Source organism: Megascapheus bottae, chromosome 38 (assembly GCF_031878675.1).
Source record: "Megascapheus bottae isolate mThoBot1 chromosome 38, mThoBot2.hap1, whole genome shotgun sequence".
NCBI classification, from domain to species: domain Eukaryota; kingdom Metazoa; phylum Chordata; class Mammalia; order Rodentia; family Geomyidae; genus Megascapheus; species Megascapheus bottae.
Window position 1 is genome coordinate 4,584,437 of NC_143546.1, and position 26,975 is coordinate 4,611,411.

Sequence of the window (26,975 nt, forward strand, 5' to 3'; positions counted from 1 at the left end):
CAGCGCTGGCCCCCTATGGCCGAGGTATCTCTTGCATGCTTCTGGTGATCCTTCCTCATCTGTCTCCCCACAGCTCCTGGCTTCATTCTCTCAGCCACCCCCACCGCCCCATCCCATCCCCTCTGGGGGTCACCATACCCACTGAGGCCAAGGGAGAATTGCAGAATGCCAGAGAGTGCTTCAGACAGGACTGCAGGTCACAGTCAAGTCACAGGGGCCACAGCTGGCCTTGAGGACAGGAGGCAGAGCCACTCCACAGTGCTGTCCCTTACCCAAAGCCCCCCCCCACTCTGTCCAGCTCCCCTACCCCCTCCTGTGCTGTGAGACCCCACAAGTCCCTTATAATCACTCAGTGCCCTGGTCCCCCCCCCCCAATTCCTCCAGCTTCCTTTTTTGGCTATAAACTGTCGCCATCTACATTGGTAATAAAATCTTTCCCCAATCCTCATGTGGTGAGATGGATGGAAGGGAGGACCATCTATTATTACATCTGGGGAGTGGGATGGGGTGCCTCGGCTCAGGTGGGGAGGGGGGGCGGTCATCACAGGTCTGTAGTGTCCAGGCCGGCGTTGGAAAAGGCCAGCACCTCCTTCTGCTGTTCTTTCGCACCCACCTTCCTCTCTGCCAACACCGCAGTTAAGGGCTCCGGGTCCAGCTCTGGGGGGCTGGGTTTGGGCACCTCCTGAGGAAGATAAAGAGGGAGAAGCCGTAAGGGGGCTAAAGCCTCCAGTATACCGGTTTTGTTTTGAATTGGGTCAAATGGAAATACGATGGGCTTTTCTCCCCCCAAATTCATTCAGTCTCTTGACCTGTCTGGAGTGTTTTGTCTTGGGTCTGCCCCCTGTGGCAGATACTGGTAATAGGATAGGCCCAACCAGAGGGAGACACATACAGCAAGCAAGGGGATAAGTAAAGAAACTGGGCCAGGCTGGTGTCTCCCATCTGTCATCCTAGCTACTCAGGAGGCTGAGATCTTGAGGATCACGGTTCAAAGCCAGCCAGGGCACGAAAGTCCAAGAGCCTCTTATCTCCCATAACCTTTAGAAAAACCAGGAATGGTGCTGGGGCCCCAAATGGTAGAGCACTAGCTTTGAGCGAAAGAGCTCGGGGACAGCACCCAGGCCCTGAGATCAAGACCCACAATTGACAAGAAAGGAAAGGAAGGAGGGAGGAAAAGAAGGAAGGGGCAGGGTTTGAACCACAAGACTTACAGATCTAAAGCCTGTCTCTGCTTGGGTATCTGTCACCCCATGTCATCTCGGGGCTCCACATGCCATTTGTCATGGTAGAACTCACTGGAAGGGGGCCACAGCCTTTCTCTCGCTCCTCCCCACATGCACACAGACCCCCTCTGATTGGACCAGGCCCCAGACTCAGTGACTCCCCTTAGATGGTCTCTTCTGTCTCAATTCCCTCAAACACAGTCACTACAGTTTGAGATTCAGACCCATCTTCAAATATGGATGACCCATGCCCAAAGGTTGCCAGATTTATCCTTGGGGGCCTGGCTAGGAAGGCCTTCCTCTCTGAAGCCAGGCGCTGGTGGCTCACACCTGTCATTCTAGCTGCTCAGAAGGCTGAGATCTGAGGAGCACAGTTTGAAGTCAACCTGGGCAGAAAGTCTGTGAGAGGCTTATCTCCAATGGACCAGCAGAAACAAAAGGACAAGTGGAGCTGTGGCTCAAATGGTAGTGTACCACCCTTGAGCAAAACAAAACAACAAAAAACAAGTGAGGGGCCAGGAGTGCTTGCTTAGCATGCACAAAGACCCGGGTTCGATTCCCTGGTACCACGTCCATAGAAAAAAGCCAGAAATGGTGCTGAGGCTCACGTGGTAGAACTCTAGCCTTGAGAAAGCCCCAAGGACAGTGCTCAGGCCCTGAGTTCAAGCCCAAGACTGGCAAAAAAAAAAAAAAAAGACAGAGCCCTGAGTTTCAGAGAGGTTCCCCTTCTGTTTCTAGAGCTCTCTCCCTAGCCAGTAGTTCTCAGTATTATCTGAGGGAGCTAGGTGTGACTGTGCAGCACTGAGAAGGCAGATGCAGCAGGATCACGAGTTCAAGGCCAACCTAGAGGACAAAACAAAGCGCCCCACACAAGGACAGAATGCCAGCATCCAACTGGTAGACCACCAGAACCAGGAGCTCTGGATGTGATCTAGAATTTGTATTTCATTTGTTAATTTACTGCTTTCTTTTTAAGCCTGATCGTTGAACTCAAGGACTCCTACAGGCTCTTAGTCTTGGTTTTAGTTTAGTTTTTCCAGAAAGGGTCTCACTAATCTTGCCTGAGGCCAGCCTCAGACCTCAATCCTCCTATTTCTGCCTCCCGGGTACTATAGTTTTTGCTCAAGGCTAGCACTTAGAGCCGCAGCTCTACTTCCAGTGAGTGGCTCATTGGAGATAAGAATCTCACAGGATTTGTGCCCTGGGCTGGCTTCGATCCTCAGATCTCAGCCTCCTGAGTAGCTAGGATGGCAGGATCACAGCCCTGCAGGGCAAATATTGTAATCCTCATTTACAGATGACAAAACTGAGGCCCAGAGGCAGAGAATCATCCACCGAGAGTGGACAGCAGGTCCCTCTAGCTTTGTCAGATGCCCAGGGGCCACGTCCGTCCCCCACCCCTTTCTTGCCTTGGTGTTCTGATCATCCTTTTCCAGGTCCACAGAGTTCTCATCCAGGGAGTTGAGGCTGAAGGAAAAGAGACAGAGTCAGCTTACTGGCAGACCCCAGTCCTTCCTAGAGGGGCCTCAACCATTTTGTCCACTGGGCACCATCACCACCACCATCATCATCATTATCATCACCATCATCACCATCACCACCTGGCGGTGAGACAAGCCTGCTTACCTGACGTAGTCCTGGTCAGTGGAAGAGGACACGTACTCCAGATCTTTGGTGGGGAGGTCCAACATGGGATTGGCCCTGGAAAGAAGCATTGGGTCAGGTGACATATGGCGCCGGGCCATCCACCAGGTCTCTCCATCCCCACCCAAGTCTGGTGCTCACCGCTCGGCATTATACACGTTGGTCCCGGGGATGGTGGGGGCTGAGGTTGCCGCCCCCACTGCTGTCTTCCGGGCCTCCTTGCCAGCCTTCATGGCCCGCAGCTTCCGGTTGTAGCTGTTGGGGGGAGGGGAGGGATGATCTCCATTGAGTGTGGGGGAGGGCATGCCAAGGTCGACTGCAGGTGGCTCAGGGGTGGTGAGGGGGGCAGGGGAGGGAGGGATAGGACAGGGGACGGGCGGGCCAGCACCTCTTCCGCAGACACACCAGGACCACGCTCATGATTAATATGACCAGCACCAGAACCACTGCCAGACCGATGATGACATTGGACAGCAGCTGCTGTTGCCCGGTCTCCTCACTCTCCTGCGACCCCTGTCCAGGGAAGGAGCAGCCTGAGGAGGTGGCAAGCCGGGACCCCTCCCCCATCCTCCGCCCTCCCCCTCCCCCTTTGTCTCTCCCCCCTCCTATTCCTTCCCCCCATCCTCCCCTCCTGCGCTCTCCCATTCCCCCTTCTCCTTCCTGTCCCGTTTCCCCTTCTATCTTCCCCTCTGCCACCCTCCCCCCCTCTGCTACCCTCCCCCCTCTGCTACCCTCCCCCCTCTGCTCCCCTCCCCCCTCTGCTTTTCCTCCTTCCCCTTCTCCCTCCATCCCCTCTCCCCTTTCTGTCCCCATCCTGTCTCCTTCTGCTCCCTACCTCCTCTGTCTCCCTTTTCCTCTCCCCCTCCATCACCTCCCCCACCCCCCACCCCAGCCGGATGCCCAGCTCTCACCAGGACCACCAGCCCCAAGTTGAGCAGTTGTGTCAGGGAGTCTTGGTCTCTCCGGATCATCCTGCCATACAACCCCACTCAGACCCAGGATCAGAGGCGCCCCTCCCCCCCTGCCTCCTGACCCGCCCCCCCCCCCCCACCAAGACTGGGGATCATGGGCCTCCCACCTCCTGCCCATTCAGAACCCAGGGTGTCCACTCACACTCTCAGCTCATCCAGTGTCAACGCTGTCCCGTTGGGAAACACAAAGTAGGCATCCATGTAGGAGATGGCTTGGGCCCTGGAGTACAGGGTGAGTGGGGCATCAGCCAGTCTTGACCCACCGCAGCCCTCCCTCTAAGCCCACCTTTGAGGGCATGCACTCACCGAGGCACTCACCGAGTTTTGGGGGTTACATCCTGAATGTCCACAACATAAACACTGGTTCTTGTGGCCTGAGCAAGCGCCCTATGGGGACAACGCAGGGATCAGAGACCTGGGCTGAGGGGGGACTGGGGCCAGGAGCTCTGCTGGCTAAGGAAGTGGTACCTCCATTCTGTACAAACGTGGGAAAGGAAATCCTTTCCTTTGGGGTGGAGTTTTCACCACTGTACATGGCAGCTTTGTTCTGTGCCTTTGGCCAGGCATGGCCTTTGGGGGCAAGCAGCATGGTGGTCTAGGTACAGGGTGACAGACAGAGTCAGGGCCAGAGTTAAGAGGCACATACGCCATCCAGGTCTGTAGAGGGCCAATCTCCTGGCACCGCCCCCCCCAAGCCTTCCCACAGCCCCCCAAGTCTCTTCCCATACGTACTCCTTGATGTCTTCTATGTTGGTGCCCACTTCCTCCCTGCTCGTGGAAAACTGCAGCCTCACGCGGTAGCTCTGGTCCACGGTGAAGAGCTAGGGGTAGGTTGGCGTTGCAGTTGGGGGAGATAAATCATGGGGGACCCAGACCCCCCCAAGATAGTGTGGTGGGGGAGACCCCTGGAGGCTAACACCACTCACTCACATTCAGGGTGATTTGGGTCTTGTGTGCCACACTGTCCAAGGTGTGGTCCTGGGCCTGGACTGTCACCTGGTAAGTGCCCTGAAGAGTGGAATCCAAGCTGGTCACCAGGCTGGTGGAGGAGGAAAACACAGCTCATTATTATTATTATTATTATTATTATTATTGTGATGATGATGATGATGATGATGGAGTTTGAACTCAGAGCCTGGGTGCTGTCCCTGAGCTTTTTCCATTCAAGGTTAGCGCTCTGGAGCCACAGCACCATTTCCAGTTTTCTGGTGGTTCATTGGAGATAAGAGATCGTAATTACTCAATACTGCCAGTAAACAGGCCGTCCTCTGACGAGGTGGAGATCCGGAAGAAGTTATCAAACGAGGTGATGGTCCCGTCCTTGGAGACGAAATCCACCCGGAGGAGAGAGAAAACAATGGCGGCATTGTCTCCGGAGTCTTCATCTCTGGCCTGGGAGCAAAAGGTAAGTGTGATTGGGGGTCAGACCGGGCACCCCTCTCACAGAGATCGGAGGCAGTAGTGTTCTGAGAGGTCCACATAGCCCCCTCCCAGCTCTCCCAGTACCCCACATTAAGTAAGTACAAGCTTGTGTGTGTGTGTGTGTGTGTGTGTGTGTGTGTGTGTGTGTGTGTGTGTGTGTGTGTGTATCCTGGGACTTGAACTCAGGGCCTGAGTGCTCTCCTTCAGCTTTTGCTCCCTTTCTGGCTCCTTCATGGTTCATTGGAGACAAGAGGCTCGGGGATTTCCCTACTGAGCTTAGCTTTGAACCATGATCCTCAGATCTCAGCTTCCTGAATAAGATTATAGAGGTGAATCACTAAGTGGTGTACCCCCAAGAGGGGAGGGGAGGGAGGTTGGGAAGGAGAGAGGGAGCTAGAGAGTTTAGGAGTGTTTCTTCTATGTTTTTTCTTTATTTTAAAAAAAGGGGGGGGGCACTGAGTCTCAGAGAGACTCAGTAAGGCTGGTCTCAGGCCTCATCCCACAGGGAGAAAAAGAGAGGGAGGGAGGGAGAGAGAGAGAGAGAAAGAGAGAGAGAGAGAGAGAGAGAGCCACCACCTTCTAATAATCATACGCAGCTCCAGTCAGAACAAATTGAAAGCACTATTACAATTTGGTCCTGGAAATGCATTAAGTGGAAAGAACTCATTTAATTTATAATTGGCTAGGATTTCTCCATCACATTCCAGAGTTCCTGTGTCGTGAGGAGGGGAAAAAAAAAAAAAGAAATTCTAGCTTGCAAAGTGGTATTGATGCTCATGAAATCTTTATGAAGAACAAATGGAACAATTAGTGACATCTGATGAGGTCAATTAGCAGGCTACCCTTGAGTTGGCCTGGAATCCCAGCTACTCTGGAACATGAGATCTGAGGATCTCAGTTTGAAGTCAAGACTTTCCTGGCAGGAAAGTCCTTGGGAGAAGAAGAAAGAAGAAAGAAGGAAGAAGGAAGAAGAAGAAGAAGAAGAAGAAGAGGAGGAGGAGGAGGAGGAGGAGGAGGAGGAGGAGAAGAAGAAGAAGAAGAAGAAGAAGAAGAAGAAGAAGAAGAAGAAGAAGAAAGAAAGAAAGAAGAGGAGGAAGAGAAGGAGGAGGAGGAGGAGAAGAGGAAGAAGAGGAAGAAGAGGAAGAAGAGGAAGAAGAGGAAGAGGAAGAGGAAGAGGAAGAAGAAGAAGAAGAAGAAGAAGAAGAAGAAGCAGCAGCCAGAAAGTGACCATTCCTGTCATCCTAGCTACTCAGGAGGCAGAGATCTGAGGATCATGGTTCAAAGCCAGCCTGGAAAACTAAGGAACATGAGACTCTTATCTCCAGGGAACCACCAGAAAACCAGAAGTGACGCTGTGGCTCAAAGTGGTAGAACACTAGCACTGAACCCAGGGACAGTGCCTAGGCCCTGAGTTCGAGTCCCAGTACTGGCAGGTATGCACACACACATACAATTAGAAGGTGCTTGTTTCCCCTTGGGCTCTATTTTCCCTCCACTGGGACCCATTTGCTTCCTTTCTAATGCAGAGACGTGTGGGGGACAGCGCAGAAGCCTGAAGGCCTCCACTCTGGGTAACCCCAACAGGTAATGCAAACCACACAAGTGGGAGTGAAACACTCACCTGGACGGAGGCCACCTGCTGGTTGGGAATCACAAGTTCTGGGATGATAACTGGAAGTGAGCAGATGGGGTGGGGGCAGGGTCAGGGTGTGGCTCAGAGTGGGGGGGACAGCATCCACCTGGCCCAGGCCTGTCTACCCTCAAGGCCCACCAGCCCTCAACACCTCTGTCCAAAGAGACCCCGTATCAGTATAGCCCCCAACCCACGAGTCAGTCAGTCCCTCCCATTGTACAGAAGGGGGAACTGAGGCTCTCATCAGGTAAGTCAGAGCTGGAATGGGAACTTGTGTGGCCAGATGCTGGTGGCTCACACCTGAGTTGTTACGAGCTACTCAGGAGGCTGGGGTCTGAGGATCAGGCTTCAAAGCCAGGCCAGGCAAGGGACGTCTGTGTGGCTCAAGTGGGAGACTGCCAGCCTTGAGTGACAAAGCTAAGCAAGAGCCTGAAGCCCTGAGTTCAAATCCCCTGTACGGGCACATACACACACACACACACACACACACACACACACACACACACACTGAAAATTCTAGTATCGCTGCAGCTGCACAATCTGGGGAGGTAGAAGTAGCACGTTTGCCCCTTTCTGAAGCCCCTCTGGGGGTCTCAGGGTAGTCTGTGGGCACCGCCCAGGGTGGGGGCTGGGGTTACAGCTCTCTTACCGAAGGTCTTATCCTCAGGCAGGAAATAGGGTGCGTTGTCGTTCACATCCTCAATGTTGATGGCGAGGCTTCCTGAGGAGAAGGGCTCATGGGTAAAGACCTGGGCACAGGCCTGCCCCAGGGCCCCCACCTTCTCTCCCCTGTGTGGCTGGGACTCTCACCCTGGACCTAGATGGAAGAACCCATCTGACCACACCTATAAGCCCAGCACTGGGGAAATCGAGGCAGAAGGTTCACCGGTTCTAGGTCAGCCTGGGCTACTGAGAGAGATGCTGACCCAGGAGGAGGAGGAGGAGAGGAAACAAAGAGGAAGGAAGAGAGGGACAGAAGTTAGGAAGGGAAAGTAGGGAGAGAGGGATGGAGGGAGGAAGAAAGGAAGAAAAGAATGGAGAGAGGAAGATTGAGGCAGAGGAGCAGAGGAGATAAAGAAGAGGAAGAGGAAAGAGGGAAGGAGGAAGAAAAGGAAGAAGCTCATTAAGCAAATTAAAATCAAAAGCAACATGGGTACTGGTGGCCCACATCTGTCATCCTAGCTACTCAGGAGGCTGAGATCTGATGATAGAGGTTCAAAGCCAGCCTGGGCAGGAAAAGTCTGGGAGACTCTTATCTCCAGTGAACCGCCGGAAAACAGCTGGGGAAACTGAGGCCCAGAGAGGACTTTGATCGACCCAATGGAAAGGCCCTTGGGGACTGCCCTCCCCACTCTGTCTTGTGGCCCCTGAGCTGTGATCCCACCCAAGCTCTCACCGTTGTCACTGTAGGCCTCGAAGCCGGGGTCTGTGTTGACATCCCAGGCCCGCACAATCAGGGTAACGAGGTCACAGACCTCAAAGTCGATGGCCTCGCTCTGGTTGATGGACACGGAGCCATTGGCATCCACTGAGAACCAGGCCTGACACAGGCTGCCCACGTCCACCCCGGCCTTGGTACAGATGACATTCATGAGTTCGATCACCAGCTGGGCTGTCGTGTCCACATCCTGGGCCCTGATCTCAGCCACCTGGCCGTGCTGAGAGCCGTTCTCAGCCACAGAGATGGCTCGGAGTGAGGCCACCACCAGGGTGGGCGGCTCGTCATTCACGTCCACCACGTTCACGCTCACGCTGACTTTGGTGACGGCCTCCGTCCCCGAGGCGCCTGGGTTGTCTGCAGTCACAGTCAGGCTGAAGAAATTCTGCATCTCGTAGTCCAGGCTCACATCAGAAGGCAGCCGGAGTTGACTCTTGGCCCACCCGTCGGCCAGTATTGAGGAGCCTTGCAGCAGGAAATTATTGGCACCAGTGCCACCCAAGCTGAAGCTGATTCGGTTATTGGCGTCTGTCTGGTCTGCATCCCAGGCTGCCACTGTCCCCACCCATGCGCCTGTGAACAACAAACATAACTTGGAGAAGCCCCCCAGACCTCCTTACCGGAAGCCCCTCCTGCTCTTTGCCCTTGGGCCAATCCTGTGGCACAAGCTATTGATTTGATCACGTGGCTTGGGGCTGTCATCCTAACTCTTCGGGAGGCTGAGATCTGAGGACAGAGGTTCAAAGCCAGCCTGGGCAGGAAAATCCATGAGACTCTTATCTCCAGTGAACCGCCAGAAAATGAGAAGTGGCACAAAGTAGAAGTGTTAGCCATGAGCGGAAGAGCTTAGGGACAGCGCCCAGATGCGTGCGTGTGTGCATGCATGCGTGCGTGTGTGCATGCGTGCGTGCCTGTGTGTGTATGTGTGTACACGCGCATCGCTATTCAGGGGCTTGATCTCAGAGTCTCACACTCTCCATTGGCTTTTCCACTCAAAGCTAGCGCTCTACCACTTGATCTAGGCAATCCCTGGAAGCCTATGGCTGGCTAATTGGAGATACTCTCTGGGTTGTGTCTGTTTTCCCACCATGACCCTCACATCTCAGCTTCCCGAGTAGCCAGGATTCCAGGGGTGAGCCTCCCCACCTGATGGCCCATGGATCTTTCTGCTCGTTGGAGTCAGAAAAGGCCCCCCGAGATAACAGCATGAACCCACATCTACGACATGCCAGATGCCACAAGGAAGCTACAGATTCTTCCATCCTCACAGCTAACTTGATGTCCAACCCCGGGGTGAGGGGCTTTGGGGGGAGCCCCAGAACCCTGGGCCCAGACAGACTGACCTGGATCCCCCTCTTTCACAAAGAATTGGTAGCTGGACTGGTTGAAGATGGGTTGGTTATCATTGATGTCCTGCAGGGCAGAGGAAGATCTGAGCTCTGGGGGGGCCCAGAAGCCCTGCCCACGCCCTCCCTCCCTCCTCTCCCCTCTCCTTTCCCTCCTTCCCCCCTTCCCTTCCTTCACTCCTCTCCCCCCTCCTTCCTTTTCCTCCCATCCTTCCTTCTTCTTCCTTTTGTTTTCTTTTTTGGTCTCAAATTCCTGGGATCAAGCAACCCTCACACCCAGGGTTCCAAAGGGGAGGAAGTGGCGCCCCCTTCTGGGGGCCCTGAGCTGCTTCACCTCCACTGTGACGGTGACATTGACCTCGGTGCTCAGGGGGGGCTCCCCGCAGTCAGACACGCGCACGGTCAGGACAATGCGGCCATTCAGATCAGGGTCGATGGACTCCCGGTCCAGGGGCCCCAGGTTTGTGAGGATCCCCTTTTCAGGGTCCAGGGAGAAGTTGTGGCTGTAGGGCCCGGGTAGCAGGCTGTAGACCAGGAGGCTGTTGTTTGTGTCTGGCTGGTCCTTGTCGTGGGCCTGTTACAGAAGTGAGGCGGGCATCACGCCTGGGACTGGCCAGTGCCAAGCGGACCCATCCCCCAGCCCCAGCTGAGGAGCTCAGACCCACAGCTCATGAGAGCACTGGAGCCCAACGCTGGTGGTTCACGCCTGTCACCCTAGCTATGCAGGAGACTGAGACCTGAGGATCAGGGTTCAAAGCCGGCCTGAGGGAAGGAAAATCTTTGATTGACCGGCAAAGAGCCAGATGTAGAGCTGTGACTCAAGTGGCCAGCCTTGAATGAGAAAAGCTAAGGAACAGTGAGCAGGCACTGAATTTAAGCCCAAGGAAGGAAGGAAGGAAGGAAGGAAGGAAGGAAGGAAGGAAGGAAGGAAGGAAGGAAGGAAGGAAGGAGGCTTTGGAAAGCATTATAGCCATTTCATCTCACAGTTATTAGCCTGACCTGGACACCAGAGAGAAGAAGCACCTGGGAAAGATGCCTCTTTAAAAAAAAAATTGCAGGGGCCGGGAGTTTGGCCTAGTAGTAGAGTGCTTGCCTAGCATGCATGAAGACCCGGGTTCGATTCCTCGGTACCCACATACATAGAAAAAAAGCCAGAAGTGGTGCTGAGGCTCAAGTGGTCGAGCTCTAGCCTTGAGAAAGTCCAAGGACAGTGCTCAGACCCTGAGTTCAAGCCCAGGACTGGCAAAAAAAAATTGCAGATATTCAAATATTCTGAATATTACAGATATGGACAATAAAAACAAAAACACACGAATAATAGCAGACTGCCTCTGTCGTATACACCTGTAATTCCAGACAGAGGCAGAGGCAGGAGGATCTCAGTCTGAGACCTTTATCCAGGCTTGCCTGGCCAAAGTGAGGGAAGCCTATCTCAAAAAGAAAAACGAAATAAGTCAATTTGTGTGTGTGTGTGTTGATAAATTGGGTTGAACCGAGGTAGGCTTGGCATTCTTGCTGAGTTGTTTATTTTCTTTCTGCTCAAGGCTGAGTAGAACCCCAGCTCTACCTGCAGCTTTTTCTGGTGGTTATTTAGACATAACCTTGGCTGGCTTTGAACCTCCATCCTCAGATCTCAGCCTCCTGAGCAGCTAGGAGGACAGGCCAAGAGCCACAGAGGCTGGCAGGAGCTAAAGAATTGTTCAAATTGGACTATCTCACGATGTCCCCCTGGAATGCTGTATGTATTCGATCGTCTGTGTTCTCGGAAGAGGAAAGCCAGGCTCAGAGAGGCTGAGATGGTCTCAGGGTAACACAGCACAGGTCAAACTTCAAGATGCTCCAGCACAACCCCAGAACCCTCTTTCTCTTGCTCTCCTGCCCCATCTCACCCACCAGCTTGCAGGGCAGCTCACACCTACCTGGATGGTCACGGACACATTGCCTGTCACCTCCTGGACGAAGATGTTATAGGAGCCGGTGACCTCGGGGGCGTTGTCGTTGATGTCTAACAGGTGAATCTCAAGAATGGTGGTGGAGAACTGGTCACCACCGTCGGTGGCCTGCAGCGTGAGATAATACACTGCCTGGCTCTCGCGGTCTAGCTTCGGGCCATCACGCACTGTCACTGTCCCGTTCTCAGGATTCACTTTGAACAGGTCCGCTCTGCTCAGGGTAATCAGAATTAGCAAGCAGCAGCCTTATTTGCACTACTTTTTGTTTTGTCGGTTATGGGGATCGAACTCAGGGCCCAGGCACTGTCCTTGAATTCGTTTGCTCAGCATTACAGCTCTACCACTGACGCCATTTCCAGCTTCCCCTCCTCTCACCACCCTATTTTTTTCCCAGGCCTGTGAATCTCCAGAACTGTAATCTAAATAAACCTCTTCTCTTCATAAGACATTCAGCCTCAGTCATGTCATGATAGCAACAGAAACCAAGACGAATCACTCAAAAAAAAAAAAAATGACACATGGCCAGGAGTGTGACAAAGTAGTACAGTGGTCACCTAGCATGCATGAAGCCCTGGGTTCAATTCCTCATTACCCACATGAAGTGGTGCTGTGGCTCAAGTGGTAGAGCGCTAGCCATGAGAAAACACAAGGACAGTGCTCAGGCTCTGAGTTCGAGCCCTAGGACTGGCAAAAAAAAATTATTCATTGTTCTTCTGGAGATGAGATGTAACTGAGTATCCCACATTTTCTCAGCCCCCTTTGTGAGGCAGAGAGGTTGGGGGGGCTGAACCCCACTCGCCCCCCTGTCTCCTCCCATCTACCTTACCCATTTCCGGGACGCAAACTGTAGGTGATACGGCCCCACTCGCCCGTGTCAGGGTCTGTAGCCTGCAGAGCAGAGAGGTAAAGGGGACAGTGGACACAGAGGCTTCTTCTTCTTCTTCTTCTTCTTCTTCTTTCTTGGGGCTTGAACTCAAGGCCTGAGCACTGTCCTTGAGCTTTCTCAAGGCTAGTGCTCTACCACTTGAACCACAGCACCGCTTCTGTCTTTTGCTGAGAAATCAAACCCGGGCACTCTACCACTAGGCCACACTCCCAGACACCAAGAAAGGAAGGTGCCCCGTGCATTTTCACACCCTCCTTGCCTAGCCACACACTCCTACTTTGGGTTCTAATGTCCTCGAATTTCCCTCCTCCCAGCCAGGCCCCCCCCACCCCCCACTTGACTCACCAGGGTGTCATCGGTGACCACAAAGCCTGTGCTACAATGCTCTGGCACCTCAAAGATATACAGGCTCTTAGGGAATGTAGGCCAGTGGTCATTAATGTCCCTAAGATGGATGGTCACTGAGGCAACAGAAGAGCTCTGGCTCATCAAGTCAGTGGCCACAACCTAAGGACAGAAGAGAGAGTGCTAGCCAGGTACCTGTGTCTCACGCCTGTCATCCTAGCTCTTCAGGAGGCCGAGACCTGAGGATCACGATTCGAAGCCAGCCAGAGGAAACAAATCTGTGAGACCCTTATTTCTCTCCAATTTAGGAAGGACAAAGCTGGAAATGGAGGCGTGGCTCAAATGGTACAGCGCCAATTTGTTTGGTTTCCTTTGCTTCTTTTTTGAGGGGGGGGGGGAGTTGCCAGACATGGGGTTTGAACGCAGGACCTGGGCACTGTCCCCAAGCCTCTCTGGGCTCAAGGCTAGCACTCTACCACTTGAGCCATAGCGCCACTTCTGGCTTTTTCTGGGTATGTGGTACTGAGGAATGGAACCCAGGGCTTCATGCATGCTAAGCAAGCACTCTACAACTAGGCCACGCTCCCACCCCAATCTTGAGCATTTAAAAAGAAAAGAAAGCCAAGTATATGAGGCCCTTAGTTCCAGCCCCAATGCCAACTGATTGCCCATGGCTTGAGTTTCCCCAAGCCCCGGTTCACACCTCACCTGCACCACCATCACCGTCTTGATCTCGTAATCCACCATCTTGGAGTCTCTGACCAGCACTTGAACGTCAGCTGAGCCTGCTGCTCGCATGGGCGCGACGCTGAAGGCTGGGGCATCAGAGCCCATCAGGGACAGCTCGAAGTTGCCATTGTTGCCCTGGGGAGAGGTTCTGTATGATCGAGACCCCATGCCTGGCTCCCCATCAGCCTGCACTCCTAAAAGCCACCCAACAACTCCTCTCTGTTTGTGTGTGTGTGTGTGTGTGTGTGTGTGTGTGTGTGTGATCTCTCTGAGCATTTTTACCCAAGGCTCTACCCCTTGAGCCACAGCTCTACGTCCGGCTTCTTTGGTAGCCAATGGGAGATGAGAGTCTCATCCCTCTTTCTGCCCAGGCTGGCTTTGAACCCTGATCCTCAGATCTCAGCCTCCTGAGTAGCTGGAATGACAGATGTGAGCCACCGCCACTGGCTCAGCCACTCACTGCCCATGTTTCTCCCTGGTCATCTCCTTCCGGCGTCCCCGGCCCAGGCCCTGTCCCACGTGCCACCTGCCTTGTCCGGGTCATACGCCACCATGGTGAGGCCCTCGATGGGGATGCGGGTGGCGGCGTGCTCCTCCACCCAGCCGGAGAAGTTGACCTGGGCCTCGTCGGGGGTGAAGGTACAGGTTTCCAGGCTGCAGTTGTAAAACTCCGGCTTGTGATCGTTGACATCTGTCACCCGGATGGTGACCCATACACTCGCCTTGGCATCTTGCCCATAGATGTTGAGCTGATGCTCAGTGGCCTGAGGCCCAAAGCAGAGGTCAGAGGTCAAAGGGCAAAGCCAGGGGTCAGAGGTCAGAGGTCAGATGGAGGGTGAACCCTATCACGCTCACCGTGACCTGTACGTGCACTTCCTCGTCCTCCTCCAGCAGCTGCTCTCTGTCTAGGGTGTCATTAACCCGGATGACGCCGACTCCCCCTTCAGTCTCGATGCGGAACCATCCGGGCCTCGTGGAGTCTGACAAAGAAGAAGGTGGGGAGGTGTTGTTTTGGGGATCCGTGGGTCTTGAACTCAGGGCCTGGATGCTGTCGCTGAGCCTCTCTGTGCTCAAGGCTCTATCACTTGAACCACAGAGCCACAGACTTTTTCTGCCCAGGCTGGCTTCGAACCAAGGATCCTCAGATCTCAGCCCCGCCCACTCCTCTCCTGTGGCCCAGCCTGGGGACACCCGGTTCTCACTAGAGATGCTGTAGGTCACACCATCGTTGACCCCTTTGTCACTGTCCACAGCCTCCACCACCAGCACCGAGGTACCCTGGAAAGAAGCCAGCCAGCCAGCTCAGAGCCCCAGGCCCTCACCTCCCCCTGCAGGCAGACCCTCCAGGCACCCCGCACTCACCACAGCTGCATCCTCAGACACAGAGGCCGAGTAAATATCCCGGACAAACTGGGGGTCCAGATCGGGCTGGTCCAGCACGGAGAAGGACAGGAAGATGGACTGGGAGCACTGAACGACTGTCTCATTGCCTAGTAGGCCACCTAAATCCTGCAGGGAGACAGGGCCTTCCCTGAGCTGGGCCTGAGAGTGCCAGTGGCCCCTTGCACGCATGCGCACGCACGCACACACGCACGCACGCACGCACACACGTCTCCTCTACTACTCACACAGGCCTTCAGCTGCAGCTGGTAGAAGGAGCTCTTGTTATTGTAACTGAGGCTGCCGTTGAGAATGATGGAGCCATTCTGCAGGATCTCAAAGAGATGCTGATTCTCCACGGAGTTAGGGATGACCTAGCCAAGAGCACGCAGGTTGGATTCTCTCAGGACAGCGGCCATCTATAGTGTAGCTGGGACTCTTCTTGAACCTTTGAAGTGTGGTTGCAAGCTGGGATCTAATGGCTCACACCTGTCAGCCTGGCTACTCAGGAGGCTGAGATCTGAGGGTCGTGATCAGAAGCCAGTCTGGGCAGAAAAGTTTGTGAGACTTTTTTTTTTTTTTTGGCTAGTCTTGGGACTTGAACTCAGAGCCTGAGCACTGTCCTTGAGCTTTCTCAAGGCTAGCGTTCTACCACTTGAGCCACAGCACCACTTCCAGCTTTTTCTGCGTATGTGGTACCGGGGAATCGAACCCAGGGCTTCGTGCATGCTAGGCAAGCACTCTACCAGCAGACTACTCTCCTGGCCGAGTCTTATCGCCAATCAATCACCCAAACAACTGGACATGGAGGGGAATGGGGCTCTCGTACCCCTTTCTTGTCTGTGCAAACTTTAGACAAGACTCGAGACCAACTCTGAGACATTCTGGCTTCTTTGGCGTCTGAAGCAGCCACATGGGGAATGGAGATTCCCCCAGAGAGGGAAATCAGAAGAAAGCTTGGAGACCAGAGCTGGGCCAGGAGAGACAGAGCCAAGAAAGCCAAAGGTTCCTGTGATTGTGGAGATGCTGCCGCCTGGTGGCGAGAACATGGACAACAGCCACACACTCTCACCTTCTCTATGAAATACTCCACCGAGCCAGCTTGTCCTGTGTCCTTATCCACTGCCCGAACCGAGAACACCACAGACCCGACCGGCAGGGTCTGTAAGGAAGGACAGATCACCCATGGACTCAATCCTGTTAAAGCTCTCAAAATGTCCACAGGGTGGTCAGGCTGAGACCTGAGGAGTCTTTTCTTTCTTTATTTTCTTTCTTTCTTTTCTTTCTTTTCTTTCTTTCTTTCTTTCTTTCTTTCTTTCTTTCTTCCTTTCTTTCTTCCTTTTTTTGTGGGTCATAGGGCTTGGACTCTGAGCCTGGGTGTTGTCCCTGAGCTCTTCAGCTCAAGGCTACCACTCTCTCCTTGAGCCATAGCCCCACTTCCCATTTTTCTAGTGATTCATTGGAGATAAGAGCCTCACAGTTTTGTGGTGCCCGGGCTGGCTTTGAACCATGATCCTCAGATCCCAGTCTCCTGAGTAGCTAGGATGACAGGCCTGAGCCACCAGTGCCCAGCTAGACCTGAGGATCTTAATTCAAAGCCAGCCCTGGTAGGAAAGCCCATGAGACACTTATCTCCAATGAACTAGCCAAAAGCCATAAATGGTGGTATGAATCAAGTAGTAGAGCACCATCCTTGAGTGAAAAGCCCAGGCCCTGATTTCAAATCCCACTCTGACACACACACACACTCTCTCTCTCTCTCTAATCCAATTGCTTGTTAAATGTTGCTGGAGGGGCCAGAAGTTTGGCCTCGTGGTAGAGCGCTTGCCTAGCATGTATGAAGACCTGGGTTCAATTCCTTGGTACCACATACATAGAAAAAAGCCAGAAGTGATGCTGAGGCTCAAGTGGTAGAGCTCTAGCCTTGAGAAAGCCCAAGGACAGTGCTCAGGTCCTGCATTTAAGGCCCAGGACTGGCAAAAAAAATTTAAAAAAAAAAGTGTTACTGTAACTGTGGTTCGTGGTGGGTAGGATATCCCGGATATCCCTGGCCAGCTGCCTGTCCTTCCTTGCACTGTAAGATGTAAGATGCTCAGGAAGGCCCCTCCCATCAGGCCAGACCTCACCTCACTGATGTTGGCAGACAAGTTGGTGGTCTCGAAGACAGGGGCATTGTTGTTTCTGTCTTCCACGATCACTGTCACAGCACTCTTCACCTGAGAGGAGAGAGAGCCCAGGGGAGTCCCCAACATGTGACTCAAGCTATAGAATCCCTCCCGGGTGTGGTGCTGATGCATGCAATCCCAGAAAGCAGAGGATCACCCCTGCGAAATGGAGGAGGCAGAGACCAAGGGGACTTTGGGTCTAGGCCAAGATCCTACGCAGGCAGAAAGCATGAGACCCTGTCTGAAAAGTTACTAAAGCATAGAAATGAGAAGCTGCCTGGCTAGTGCAAGGCCACTGAGAAGTGAGAGAGAAGTGGGGTGGGGGGAGAAGGGGAGGGAGGGAGGGAGGGAGGGAGGGAGGCCATTTCTAATGGGAAAACCACAGGGATGGATACCTGGTAGCGTGAGTTGCTCACAAAAACATCAATGAAGAGGATGTTCTTTGTCTGTAATGGGCAGAAAGAAGGGACCAGAGACAGGCCACTGCTCAGTTACAGGGGTGCAGGCTGGGCACGCCCCCCATCAGGACGCTTTCCTGGATCTGAAAACCTGGATTCCTATTGCACCCCCTCTCCAGTCGCTGCCCTTACCTCGTAGTCCAGAGGCTTAGCCAGCAACACTTCCCCAGTGTTTGAGGGGACAGAGAAGAAACTGCCATCTTCACCACTAACTGCATAGGTCAGAGGGTCAGGATCATCGCTTTTAGCACTCACTGTGAAGGCCACCGCACCTGCACAAGAACCACACTGCTTGGGTCTGTGGCCAGCTCTCTCAGGCCAGCCATGACGCTGGAGTCCATACAACCTTTTGGCAGCTGGAGGCATCCAAGGTGCAAGACGCTAATGGCCCCTTGGAAGTGACTGAGCCTGACCTCGCCCTTGGGTCTCAGCTTCTGCTCTGATTGGCCAGAGAGGGTCCCAGAATCAGCAGAGCAGGGATCTCATGGTGATGGGGAAGGGGGCTCACAGATGCTCCAACCGCACGAGTCCCCAAGAATGTCCAATGCCTTCCGAGTTTTGGTTTTTGTTTTTCGCCAATCCTGGGGCTTAAACTCAGGGCCTGAGCACTGTCCTTAGACTTTCTCAAGGCTGGCCTTCTACTACTTGAGCCACAGCCCCACTTCCAGCTTTTTTTCTACATATGTGGTACCGAGGAATCGAACCTGAGTCTTTGTGCATGCTAGGCAAGCACTCTACTACTAGACCAAACTCCAGGCCCCTTTTGTTTTGTTTTGATTTTGGTTTTTGGTCAGTTGTGAGGCTCGAACTCAGGGTCTGGGTGCTATCCTTGAGCTTTCTTTCTTTTTTTTTCTTTCTTTCCTTTGGTTTTAGTCTTTGAGCTTGAGCTCAGGGCCTGGTTCTGTCCCTGAGCTTCTTTTACACAAGGCTAGCACTCTACCACTGAGCCCTAACACCACGTTCAGCTTTTTCTATTTATGTGGTACTGAGGAATTGAACCCAGGGCTTCATACCTGCTAAGCAAAGCATGCCACCACCAAGTCATATTCCCAGCCCTATCCCTGAACTTTTTTACTCGAGGCTAGCACTCTACCACTCTGAGCCACAGAGCTGCTTCCTTCAATGTCTTAAAATCCCACACTTCTGATCTAGTCTGAATGATATCGGTCAACACGTCTATGCAGCCGCAAAATATAACTGGATGGGTAGAAAAAGAGGAATGGAGAGAAGATAGCTGATAGGATGAGGGTGAAATTGGCCAGAAAGAATCACTTTGGGAAACGTAGCTCTGGGTCCTGAGGTTAAAGCTTCACTACCACCACACACACACACACACACACACACACACACACACACACCCCTACGCAACTCTTGTGGCACTCTAACCCCCCTCAGGCTGCCTCTGCTCAGTGTTAAACCATGATATCACAGGAATTGGGGGGGGGGCTCCAGAGGTCCCTGGGACAGGGGTTTGATTCTAGCCCAGCCTGAAGCCATTACTTACCCACAGCTAAATCCTCAGGCAGTCGCACTATGGGTGGAACTTGGACTGTTGGGGGCATTTGGGCTGTCACTGCAGGGACACAAAGCAGGGGAAACTTCTGGGCACTGTGTGAAGCTTGACCCCCCCCCCCACTCCTCAGACCCCGCCCCACTTTCAGCCCAGCTTACCACTCTAGTACCCTCTGGAATACTCCCCAGACCTGGGTTTGAACTCAGGGCCTGGATACTGTCGCCGAGCTTCTTTGTGTTCAAGGCTAGCACTCTACCACTTGAGCCACAGCACCACTTCTGGCTTTTTGTATGTGTGTGGGAGTGCTTCATTAGACATCACAGCCTCACAGACTTATCTACCCAGTCTGGCTTTGAACCAAGATCCTCAGATCTCACTGGGCCAGGCTTCAGTTCTGTTCTTGTTAGGGAAGGAGACACCTACCAGATTCCTCCAGGGCAGGAAGCAGGAAGCAGAGCAGCCACAGCTGGATCATCCTGACAGGACCTAAGGGAAAAAGTGTCACAGAAAGGCCCCTGGCCCCTGGCCTCCCTCCTTACCCACAGCTCCCTCTGCCTGGCTCACACCCAAACCTACCTAACACCCACACCCTCTCCTGGATGCTCCAGGGTTTGGGGGGGGGCAAGGCTGGGGGACAGTTAGGACATGTGTCCTTGTCACTTCTACAATGCCAAGGTGACTGCTAAGCAGTGGACACAGAGGCACAGACTTGAACTCAGGTCCTTTACAGTCTGATATCCATACAATTAAGCCTATGGGTCCCTATTCTATGGTTCAAAGCCAGCCAGGGGCAGGGAAGTCCAGGAGACTCTTATCTCCTATGAATCACCAAAAAGGTAGACATGGAACTGTGGCTCATGTGGTAGAGTACCAGCCTTGAATGGAAAAGCTAAAAGACAGTGCCCAGATCCTGAGTTCAAGCCCCAGGAATTGGCACAAAATAAATAAATAAAGATACAGGGGGAGGGAAATGAGCACAAAAACATTAGAAGGGGTATCAATGTTTGGGAAGGAATGCACCTTCTATCTGGTGAATATAATGTAACCCTTCTATTAATCACAATAAAAATAGTATTAAAAAAAAAACCAATAAAATAGGATACAACCAGCGTTTTTAAGTTGCTTGTGGTACTGAAATTTGAACCCAGGACTTTAATACTACCCTAGGCCATCTTCCCCCAAGACTTGAGGCCATCCTCCTTCTCTTTTGATCTGTCTTGAGAGAGCCATTAGTCAAAGGACAGCTAATCTTTAGATTGCTCCCCTGAGAGGAGCATTAATCACCATCACAAAGTCCGTCTGTCTCAATAGATGGAAATTTCTGGCACTTTGTACCCACTAACAGTGGGTCCCCTCCCCCCCCCAGGAGAAGAGACAAGGCCCAGGCAGTGAGTGACAGGTTTAGAATCTCAAACCAGATCATCTGATGCTCTCAGACTAGGCTTAGTGGCTCCCACCGCTGTGAAACTGAGGCAGGAGGATCTCCAGGCCCAGGCCAATCTAAAGAATTGATAGTCGGTCTCAAAATATAAATACAGGGCTGGGAGCGTGGCCCAGCGGTAGAGTGCTAGCCTAGCATGCACAAAGCCCTGGGTTCGAGTCCTGGTACCACATACACAGGAAAAGCCAGAAGTGGTGTGGTGACTCAAGTGGTAGAGTGCTAGCTTTGAGAAAGCCCAAGGACAGTGCCCAGTCCCTGAGTTCAAGCCCCAGGATGGGTCAAAAAAATTTTTAAAAAAGGCTGAGATCTGAGGATTGTGGAGGGATTCCAGTCTGGAAAGGAAAGTCTTTCTCCACCCTTGTCCTGGGCGGAGGAGGGCCTTGAACTGTGGACCTGGGCACTGACCCTGGGTACCTTTTGCTTAAAACTAACACTCTACCACTCGAGCCACAGCGCTACTTGTGGCTTTTTCTGTGATTAATTGGCAATGCGTCTTATAGACTTTCCTGCCCAGGCTGGCTTTGAACCATAATCCTCAGGTCTCAACCTCCTGTATAGCTAAGATTATAGCATGAGCCCAGCAAAATGACACTCTTATCTCCAAATGAATGACCAAAAGGTGGAACTGGAGCTCGAGCTTCAGAACGCTAGTCTTAAGCACAAGAACTCAGGGAAAATAGCTAGGCCCTGAGTTCAAGCCCCAGGACTGGACACACACACACACACACACACACACACACACACACACACACAATTCTCCTCCCTCCAATTCTCTCAGGAAACTGCCTCTCATAGCTAGCAAAATGGCTACGACATCTGTGTAGAAGCACATGTCTTCCTATATCTGGCCCTGAAAAGGAGAAATGTTTCAGCATCCCCTTTTTCCACGGGGAAGCCAGGGTTCCTTCTAAACAACCCGAAGCCAATCAGAAATGGAGCTGGGATGGGTTCTGACCCCTGGCTTCCAGAGCCTTCTGGGCCTCTCCTCACTCCTCCCTCTCCAGGGCCCAGGCCTGGCTTTTCATAAAGCCTTCCCTCCTCTCTCTGTCATGGTGACTTTTTACAATCTCAGCCTACATTTTCTTTAAAAAAAAAATGTGAGGTCTTATTCTTCTTGTGTGTGTGTGTGTGCCAATACTGGGGCTTGAACTCAGGGCTTGAGCCCTGTCCCTGAGCTTTTCCTCCCTCAAAGATAGCCCTCTACCTGAGCCACTTTCTCCACTTCTGACTTGTATTCTGTGGTTGACTGGACATAAGATTCTCACAGACTTTTTTGCCCAGACTGTCTTTGAACTACGATCCTTAGATTTCAGCCTCCTGAGTAGTTAGGATGACAGGAATGAGCCATTAGCTCCCAGATCCAGCCTAATTTTTAAAGAAAATAATCTAAAATAGCTTTTGAAAGTGTTTGAAGCAGGACTTGATAGTATTTACCTATATGTCCCAGCTTTACAGGAGGGAAAATAATCTAAAACCATTTTTTTTTCAACTATTTGAAGTGGGGCTTGAGAGAGTCTACCTATAATCCCAGGGGCTGGGAGTTTGACCTACTGGTAGATTACTTGCCTAGCATGCACGAAGACCTGGGTTCGATTCCTCAATACCACATACATAGAAAAAAGCCAGAAGTGGTGCTGAGGCTCCAGTGGTAGAGCTCTAGCCTTGAGAAAGTCCAAGGACAGTGCTCAGGCCCTGAGCTCAAGCCCAGGACTGGCAAAAAAAACCAAACAAACAACAACAACAACAAAAAAACCTATAATCCCAACCTCTCTAGGAGGCAAAGCAGAGGGATTATGAGTCTGAAAATGGGTTAGGCTTGAATCCCTGAGTTCAAACCTTAGTATTTCCCAAAAAGGACACCCAGGAGAATCAGGCTACATCACGAAATCCCTATGCAAACCCAGGATACCCTGGGCCAGGAAATGCAGCCCCAGTGTAGAAGCAACGCCAGCCATAGTGCAGAACAGTCCAGAACTCAAGACTGCTGTTAGAATTCAGAATCTCTGTATGGAGAGGATCTCAGGGGATCGAGACTCAGGTCACCATATCCCAGAGGATTCCCAATCACTGTCACCACTGCCTGGGGTCCCTGTAGTCTAGCCAGCACCAGTACAGGAACCTGCTTTCACTTCCGCTTTCTCCCACTTTCTTCCCACCCGCTCCCCGGGTAAGGAATGTCTTTCCCATAGCAGTGTTGTGAGATAGGTAAGCTTGGAGATGCAGAATCCAGAGGCCACTGGCCCCTCAATCCAACAAGTGTGGGTTCCGTCAGCTCTCATGAACATCTGCCTAATCCCGGTACCCCAATACTTTGGTGTGAGAATAGAGAACCCCCTAAGCTCCCTGCCAGCTAGCCTGGATGCAAATGATCCAGTATCTGGATTCTAGCATTTAACCTGGTATTATTGTGTGAGCTCAGGCAAGCCTGCTCCCTCTCTGGGCTTCATTTTCTCCATTGAGAAATGGGGTGGGGTGGAGGAGTGAGTTATTGGTCTGTTTTCACAAACAGGATCCCCTTGTTTCTGTTTCTGGTGTCGACCCCCCAAAAAAGAAGTCCTTCCCTTAGAGGGGTGAGGCCTGGTCCCCACTCTTAGACCATCTACCCTGTTGTCCAAGGTAAGAAGCCTGGCCAGGACTGGACCCTCTCCTGCCTGTCTGAGGTGCCTCTGAAATGAGTCCCTGGGGCCTGGAAGGGGTGGGGCACCCCATCCCTGCCTGCCTTGGGGCTCCGCAGTTTTGTGCTGGCCCCAGATCACCCCCAATATGCAGATGAAGAAACTGAGGCCTGGAAGAGGGAAGTTGACACAGTTGAAGCAGAACTCTGCTCCAAACCCAGAAGTCAGAGGTCCAAACCTAGCTGTTTCTCCTTTGGTGGCTTCACCCCATTGGGTCTCCTGTAAGGTTTCCATGACGAAACACCCACATTCAGTGAGGACCCAGAGGTCCCCAAGGCCCCAAGAGGGCAGGAAAAGACCACCAGAACCCTGGAAAGTAAAGCTCTGGTGCAAAAGACGCCCAGTCTACCACATTAGCTAGCCCTACCCACCACCTCCACACCCGGTTACAGGGATCAGAATCACCCCCAAGCTGGCCTTGGCCCTAAGACCTCCTACCTCATCCCCTGGCCAGGAGACACCCTCACCCCCAGCCACTGGCCTAGATGAACTGGAAAGTTCTTACCTGTGCCCCGGAAGGGGCGCAGAGGCAGCATGGGGCACCAGTGGGCACAGATGGGCACTGAGGCTCCAGAAGCCCAGCCTGCAGACTTTAGCACCATCTCCGCTTCCCCTGAGCAATCATTAACTCCACAGAGACCACACCCCCACCAGTGGCCACTCCTCAGAAGGAGCTGACCACAGCTGAGGAGGTGTGGGGGGGGAGCAAAACATGATTCTGGATGCTTCGGGCATGGTGGGTGCCCGGTGAGAAGGCAACGGCCAGATCTCAGCCCAGGGGACCTGAAAACGAGGGAGACCTGCAACAGGCCAAGACAGGACTCACAGCCCTCTGCTCCTCATCACGAGTTTCTAGTAATAAGGAACTGGAAAAGTTGGTGAAGGTAAACCAAGGATCAGGAATGGAGACGCCATAAAAGCATAGCAGACACCTAAAAGCCCAATGCAGACGTAGACAAGTCCAGAGTCTTTCTGTCCACTGGCTGGGAAAAGTCACAATGTCACTGTAAATGAACCCCTGTGTAACTCTGGCCCTGGCCCAGGATCACGGGGGAGCAGACAGTGCTCAGAAAGCCTCAGAGCACATCTACCAGAGGCCATAAGATGCAAATCTTGGGAATTTGCATCATTATTATTATTATTTTGGCCTGGGCGCTGTCTCAGAGTATTTCAGCTCAAGGCTAGCACTCTCCCACTTTGAGCCACAGTGCCACTTCTGGGTTCTGGCGGTTCACTGGAGATAAGAGTCTCATGGACTTTCTTACCTGGGTTGGCTTTGAACCATAATCCCCAGATCTCAGCCTCCTGAGTAGCTAGGATGACACCCACCACCCCAACCCTACTGTATGCTTTGCATCAAGATCTTACTAATGCCTGCCGTGGCTGTTATGTCCACTCCACAGACAAGACCCAGGGGCAAATGCCCACAGGCCCCAAGGGCAGAAGGCTGAGCCCAGAACCCACTTGACCACTGACAGCAGTCTGAAATCTGGCAGAAATGGAGGAGTAGCTATTCTGCGTTTCCTTCCTCGCCCGGGCCCTGGCATGGGGTGTGTGTGTGTGTGGGGGGGTCCTACAGCTAAGCTGGGCACTGGTGGCTCACGCCTGTCATCCTAGCTACTCGGGAGGATGAGATCTGAGGATCACAGTTCAAAGCTAACCCAAACAGGAAAGTCCATGACATTTACTGCCAACAAACCAACAAAAAACTGTTAAGTAGAGTTGTGGCTCAAGGGGTAGAGCGATAGCCTTGAGTGAAAAAGTAAAAGGACAGCTCCCAGGCCTTAAGTGAAAACCCTAGCACACACACATATACTCCATCCCCTTTTCCCTACCCCCTGGCCGGTCCAGCAGTCCACAGCCCTACCCTTGGGGATGGCAGTTTCCCCATAGGCCACACTGTTGGGCCCCTGCTAAAGGCCTCGACTATGAGACCACAGCTTCCCCAATATTCACTGGGTCAGGTCTAGGCATGTGATCAAACTGGGTTAATAAGAACTAATGGGAAGCCAGATGCAGTAGCACATGCAGCAGTAGGAAGGCAGAGGTTGAGGCAGGAGCGAACCATGCAAGGCCAGCTTGGGTCAAAGTGAGACTCTGTCTCAAAAGACAGAGACAAGAGACAGACTGGCTGAGGGAACCAATGGTCTAAAAAAAAAAAAGAAAGAAAGAAAGAGAGAAAGAAAGAAAATAACTTTAATTGAGATGTTGTGTTTGAGAGGAAGGCCCCTCCTTGCTTGGGGGAGCAGGTGCTTAAGCTTTAAGACAATTACTCTGAGATTTCCGACACAGCTCTTTTCCCACCATGAAGGCAAAATCTGCCTAAGAAATAAGCTAAGAATGATGGGTAAAAACGTAGGAAAGAAATGGAAACATATGGATTCCTTATGACTTCATGTGAGCCCTACCTGAAGTCATCCCTCCCTTACTGAAGAAATGACCTCCTCTTCAGGCCTTGTTGATTGTCTCTTTACCACCTCACCCGAATGCAGAAGGGCACAGACTTGAGTTAAAATGCCAGGATTTGAATTGTTTTATTTGTGCTGGTACTGGGGACTGAGCTCAGGGCCTAGGCATTGTCCCTTAGAATTTTGACTCCAGGTTTAGCCTTCTACCACTTGAGCCACAAGTCTACTTCTAGTTTGTGTGTGTGCCACTCCTGGGGCTTGAACTCAAGGCCTGGGCACTATCTCTGAGTTCTTTCTGCTTAAGGCTAGCACTCTATCACGTTGAATCACAGCTCCACTTCCAGTTTTTGAGTGGTTAATTGGAGATAAGAGTCTCACTCACAGGGACTTTTCTGCCCCTTCTGGCTTCCAACCACGATCTCAGATCTCAGCCTCCTGAGTAGCTAGGATTATATGTGTGAGCCACTGGGACCCAGCCTAATGGAAACAGGTTTGACTGAGGCTGATGGGACAGGATCAAAGACAGTACTAGCCTAGAGCAAAAACAAAAACAAAACAGCCAAAGACAGGGTACAGGCCTGGTAGGAATCCTTGCTACCAGGAGGTATCTCATCCCAGCCTCTAGCTCAGCTTCACATCAATAGGGTGAATCAGCCTGGTAGGTCTGCCCAGATTGATCCCTGACCCAAGCCCCTCCTTTCTTGCTCTGAGTCAGTGTGTTAGTTGCTTTCTTGCTCTGAGTCAGTGTGTTAGTTGCCAGGTGTATCCTGCCCCATCTAGACCTTTGGACAGCATCTGGATGAGCCAGATGTGACCAGATGATGCCCTATCTATTTCAAAGACACTGGCCCATTTGCCACAAGAAAACCTGGAAGGGCCAGGAGGATGGCTTCGTGGTAGAGTGCTTGCCCAGCATGCACAAAGTCCTAGGTTCCATCCTCGGTACCACATACACAGAAAAAGCCAAAAGTGCTAGTCGTAGTGGCTCATGCCTGCAATCCTAGCTACTCAGGAAGCTGAGATCTGAGGATCAAGGTTCAAGGGCAGACCAGGCACAAAAGGATCTGAGACTTTTCTCTCCAGTTCACCTCTAGAAAATGGTAGGGTGGGAGCCTTGAGCTGAAGAGCTCAGGGATAGTGCGCAGGCTGAGTTCAAGCCCCAGGATCTAAAAAAAAAAACGCCAGAAGTGGTGCTGTGGCTCAAATGGTAGAGCGTTTACCTTGACAAAGCTCAAGGACAGTGCTCAGGCCCTGAGTTCAAGTCCCAGGACTGGCAAAAAAAAAAAAAAAAAAAGGAAGGAAAACCAGACCCTAATGCTGTTTGCACCTCTTAGCAGCAGGCGAGG

The 26,975-nt window shown here is 52.4% G+C and overlaps 1 protein-coding gene across 1 annotated transcript; it reads right to left on the reverse strand.

Annotated features, from left to right (window-relative positions):
- Positions 1 to 462: 462 nt before the first annotated feature.
- On the reverse strand, positions 463 to 23,823 carry Cdhr2 (cadherin related family member 2). Its single transcript, XM_090325411.1, has 32 exons — positions 23,727 to 23,823; positions 19,529 to 19,591; positions 19,097 to 19,165; positions 17,725 to 17,864; positions 17,530 to 17,580; positions 17,096 to 17,185; positions 16,042 to 16,131; positions 15,218 to 15,343; positions 14,952 to 15,098; positions 14,792 to 14,867; positions 14,445 to 14,569; positions 14,120 to 14,353; positions 13,569 to 13,724; positions 12,861 to 13,022; positions 12,456 to 12,517; positions 11,597 to 11,840; positions 10,012 to 10,251; positions 9,675 to 9,744; positions 8,290 to 8,904; positions 7,543 to 7,614; positions 6,882 to 6,931; positions 5,079 to 5,230; positions 4,769 to 4,877; positions 4,571 to 4,659; positions 4,157 to 4,225; positions 3,981 to 4,058; positions 3,779 to 3,839; positions 3,256 to 3,380; positions 3,009 to 3,122; positions 2,850 to 2,924; positions 2,609 to 2,690; positions 463 to 679 (listed from the first exon to the last, which is right to left on the reverse strand). Exons 1-32 carry the CDS (start codon positions 23,821 to 23,823, stop codon positions 542 to 544), a joined length of 4,071 nt encoding a protein of 1,356 aa, XP_090181537.1. The 3' UTR covers positions 463 to 541.
- Between the last annotated feature and the right edge of the window lie 3,152 nt (positions 23,824 to 26,975).

Excerpts from the sequence above, each read along its gene's own strand:
- Cdhr2 (XM_090325411.1), bottom strand. The coding sequence starts at position 23,823 with ATGGTGCTAAAGTCTGCAGGCTGGGCTTCTGGAGCCTCAGTGCCCATC. Across the intron at positions 19,592-23,726 it reads GCGCCCCTTCCGGGGCACAG|GTCCTGTCAGGATGATCCAG; the intron begins GTAAGAACTTTC and ends TTTTTCCCTTAG. Across the intron at positions 15,099-15,217 it reads AGCTGCAGCTGAAGGCCTGT|GATTTAGGTGGCCTACTAGG; the intron begins GTGAGTAGTAGA and ends GTCTCCCTGCAG.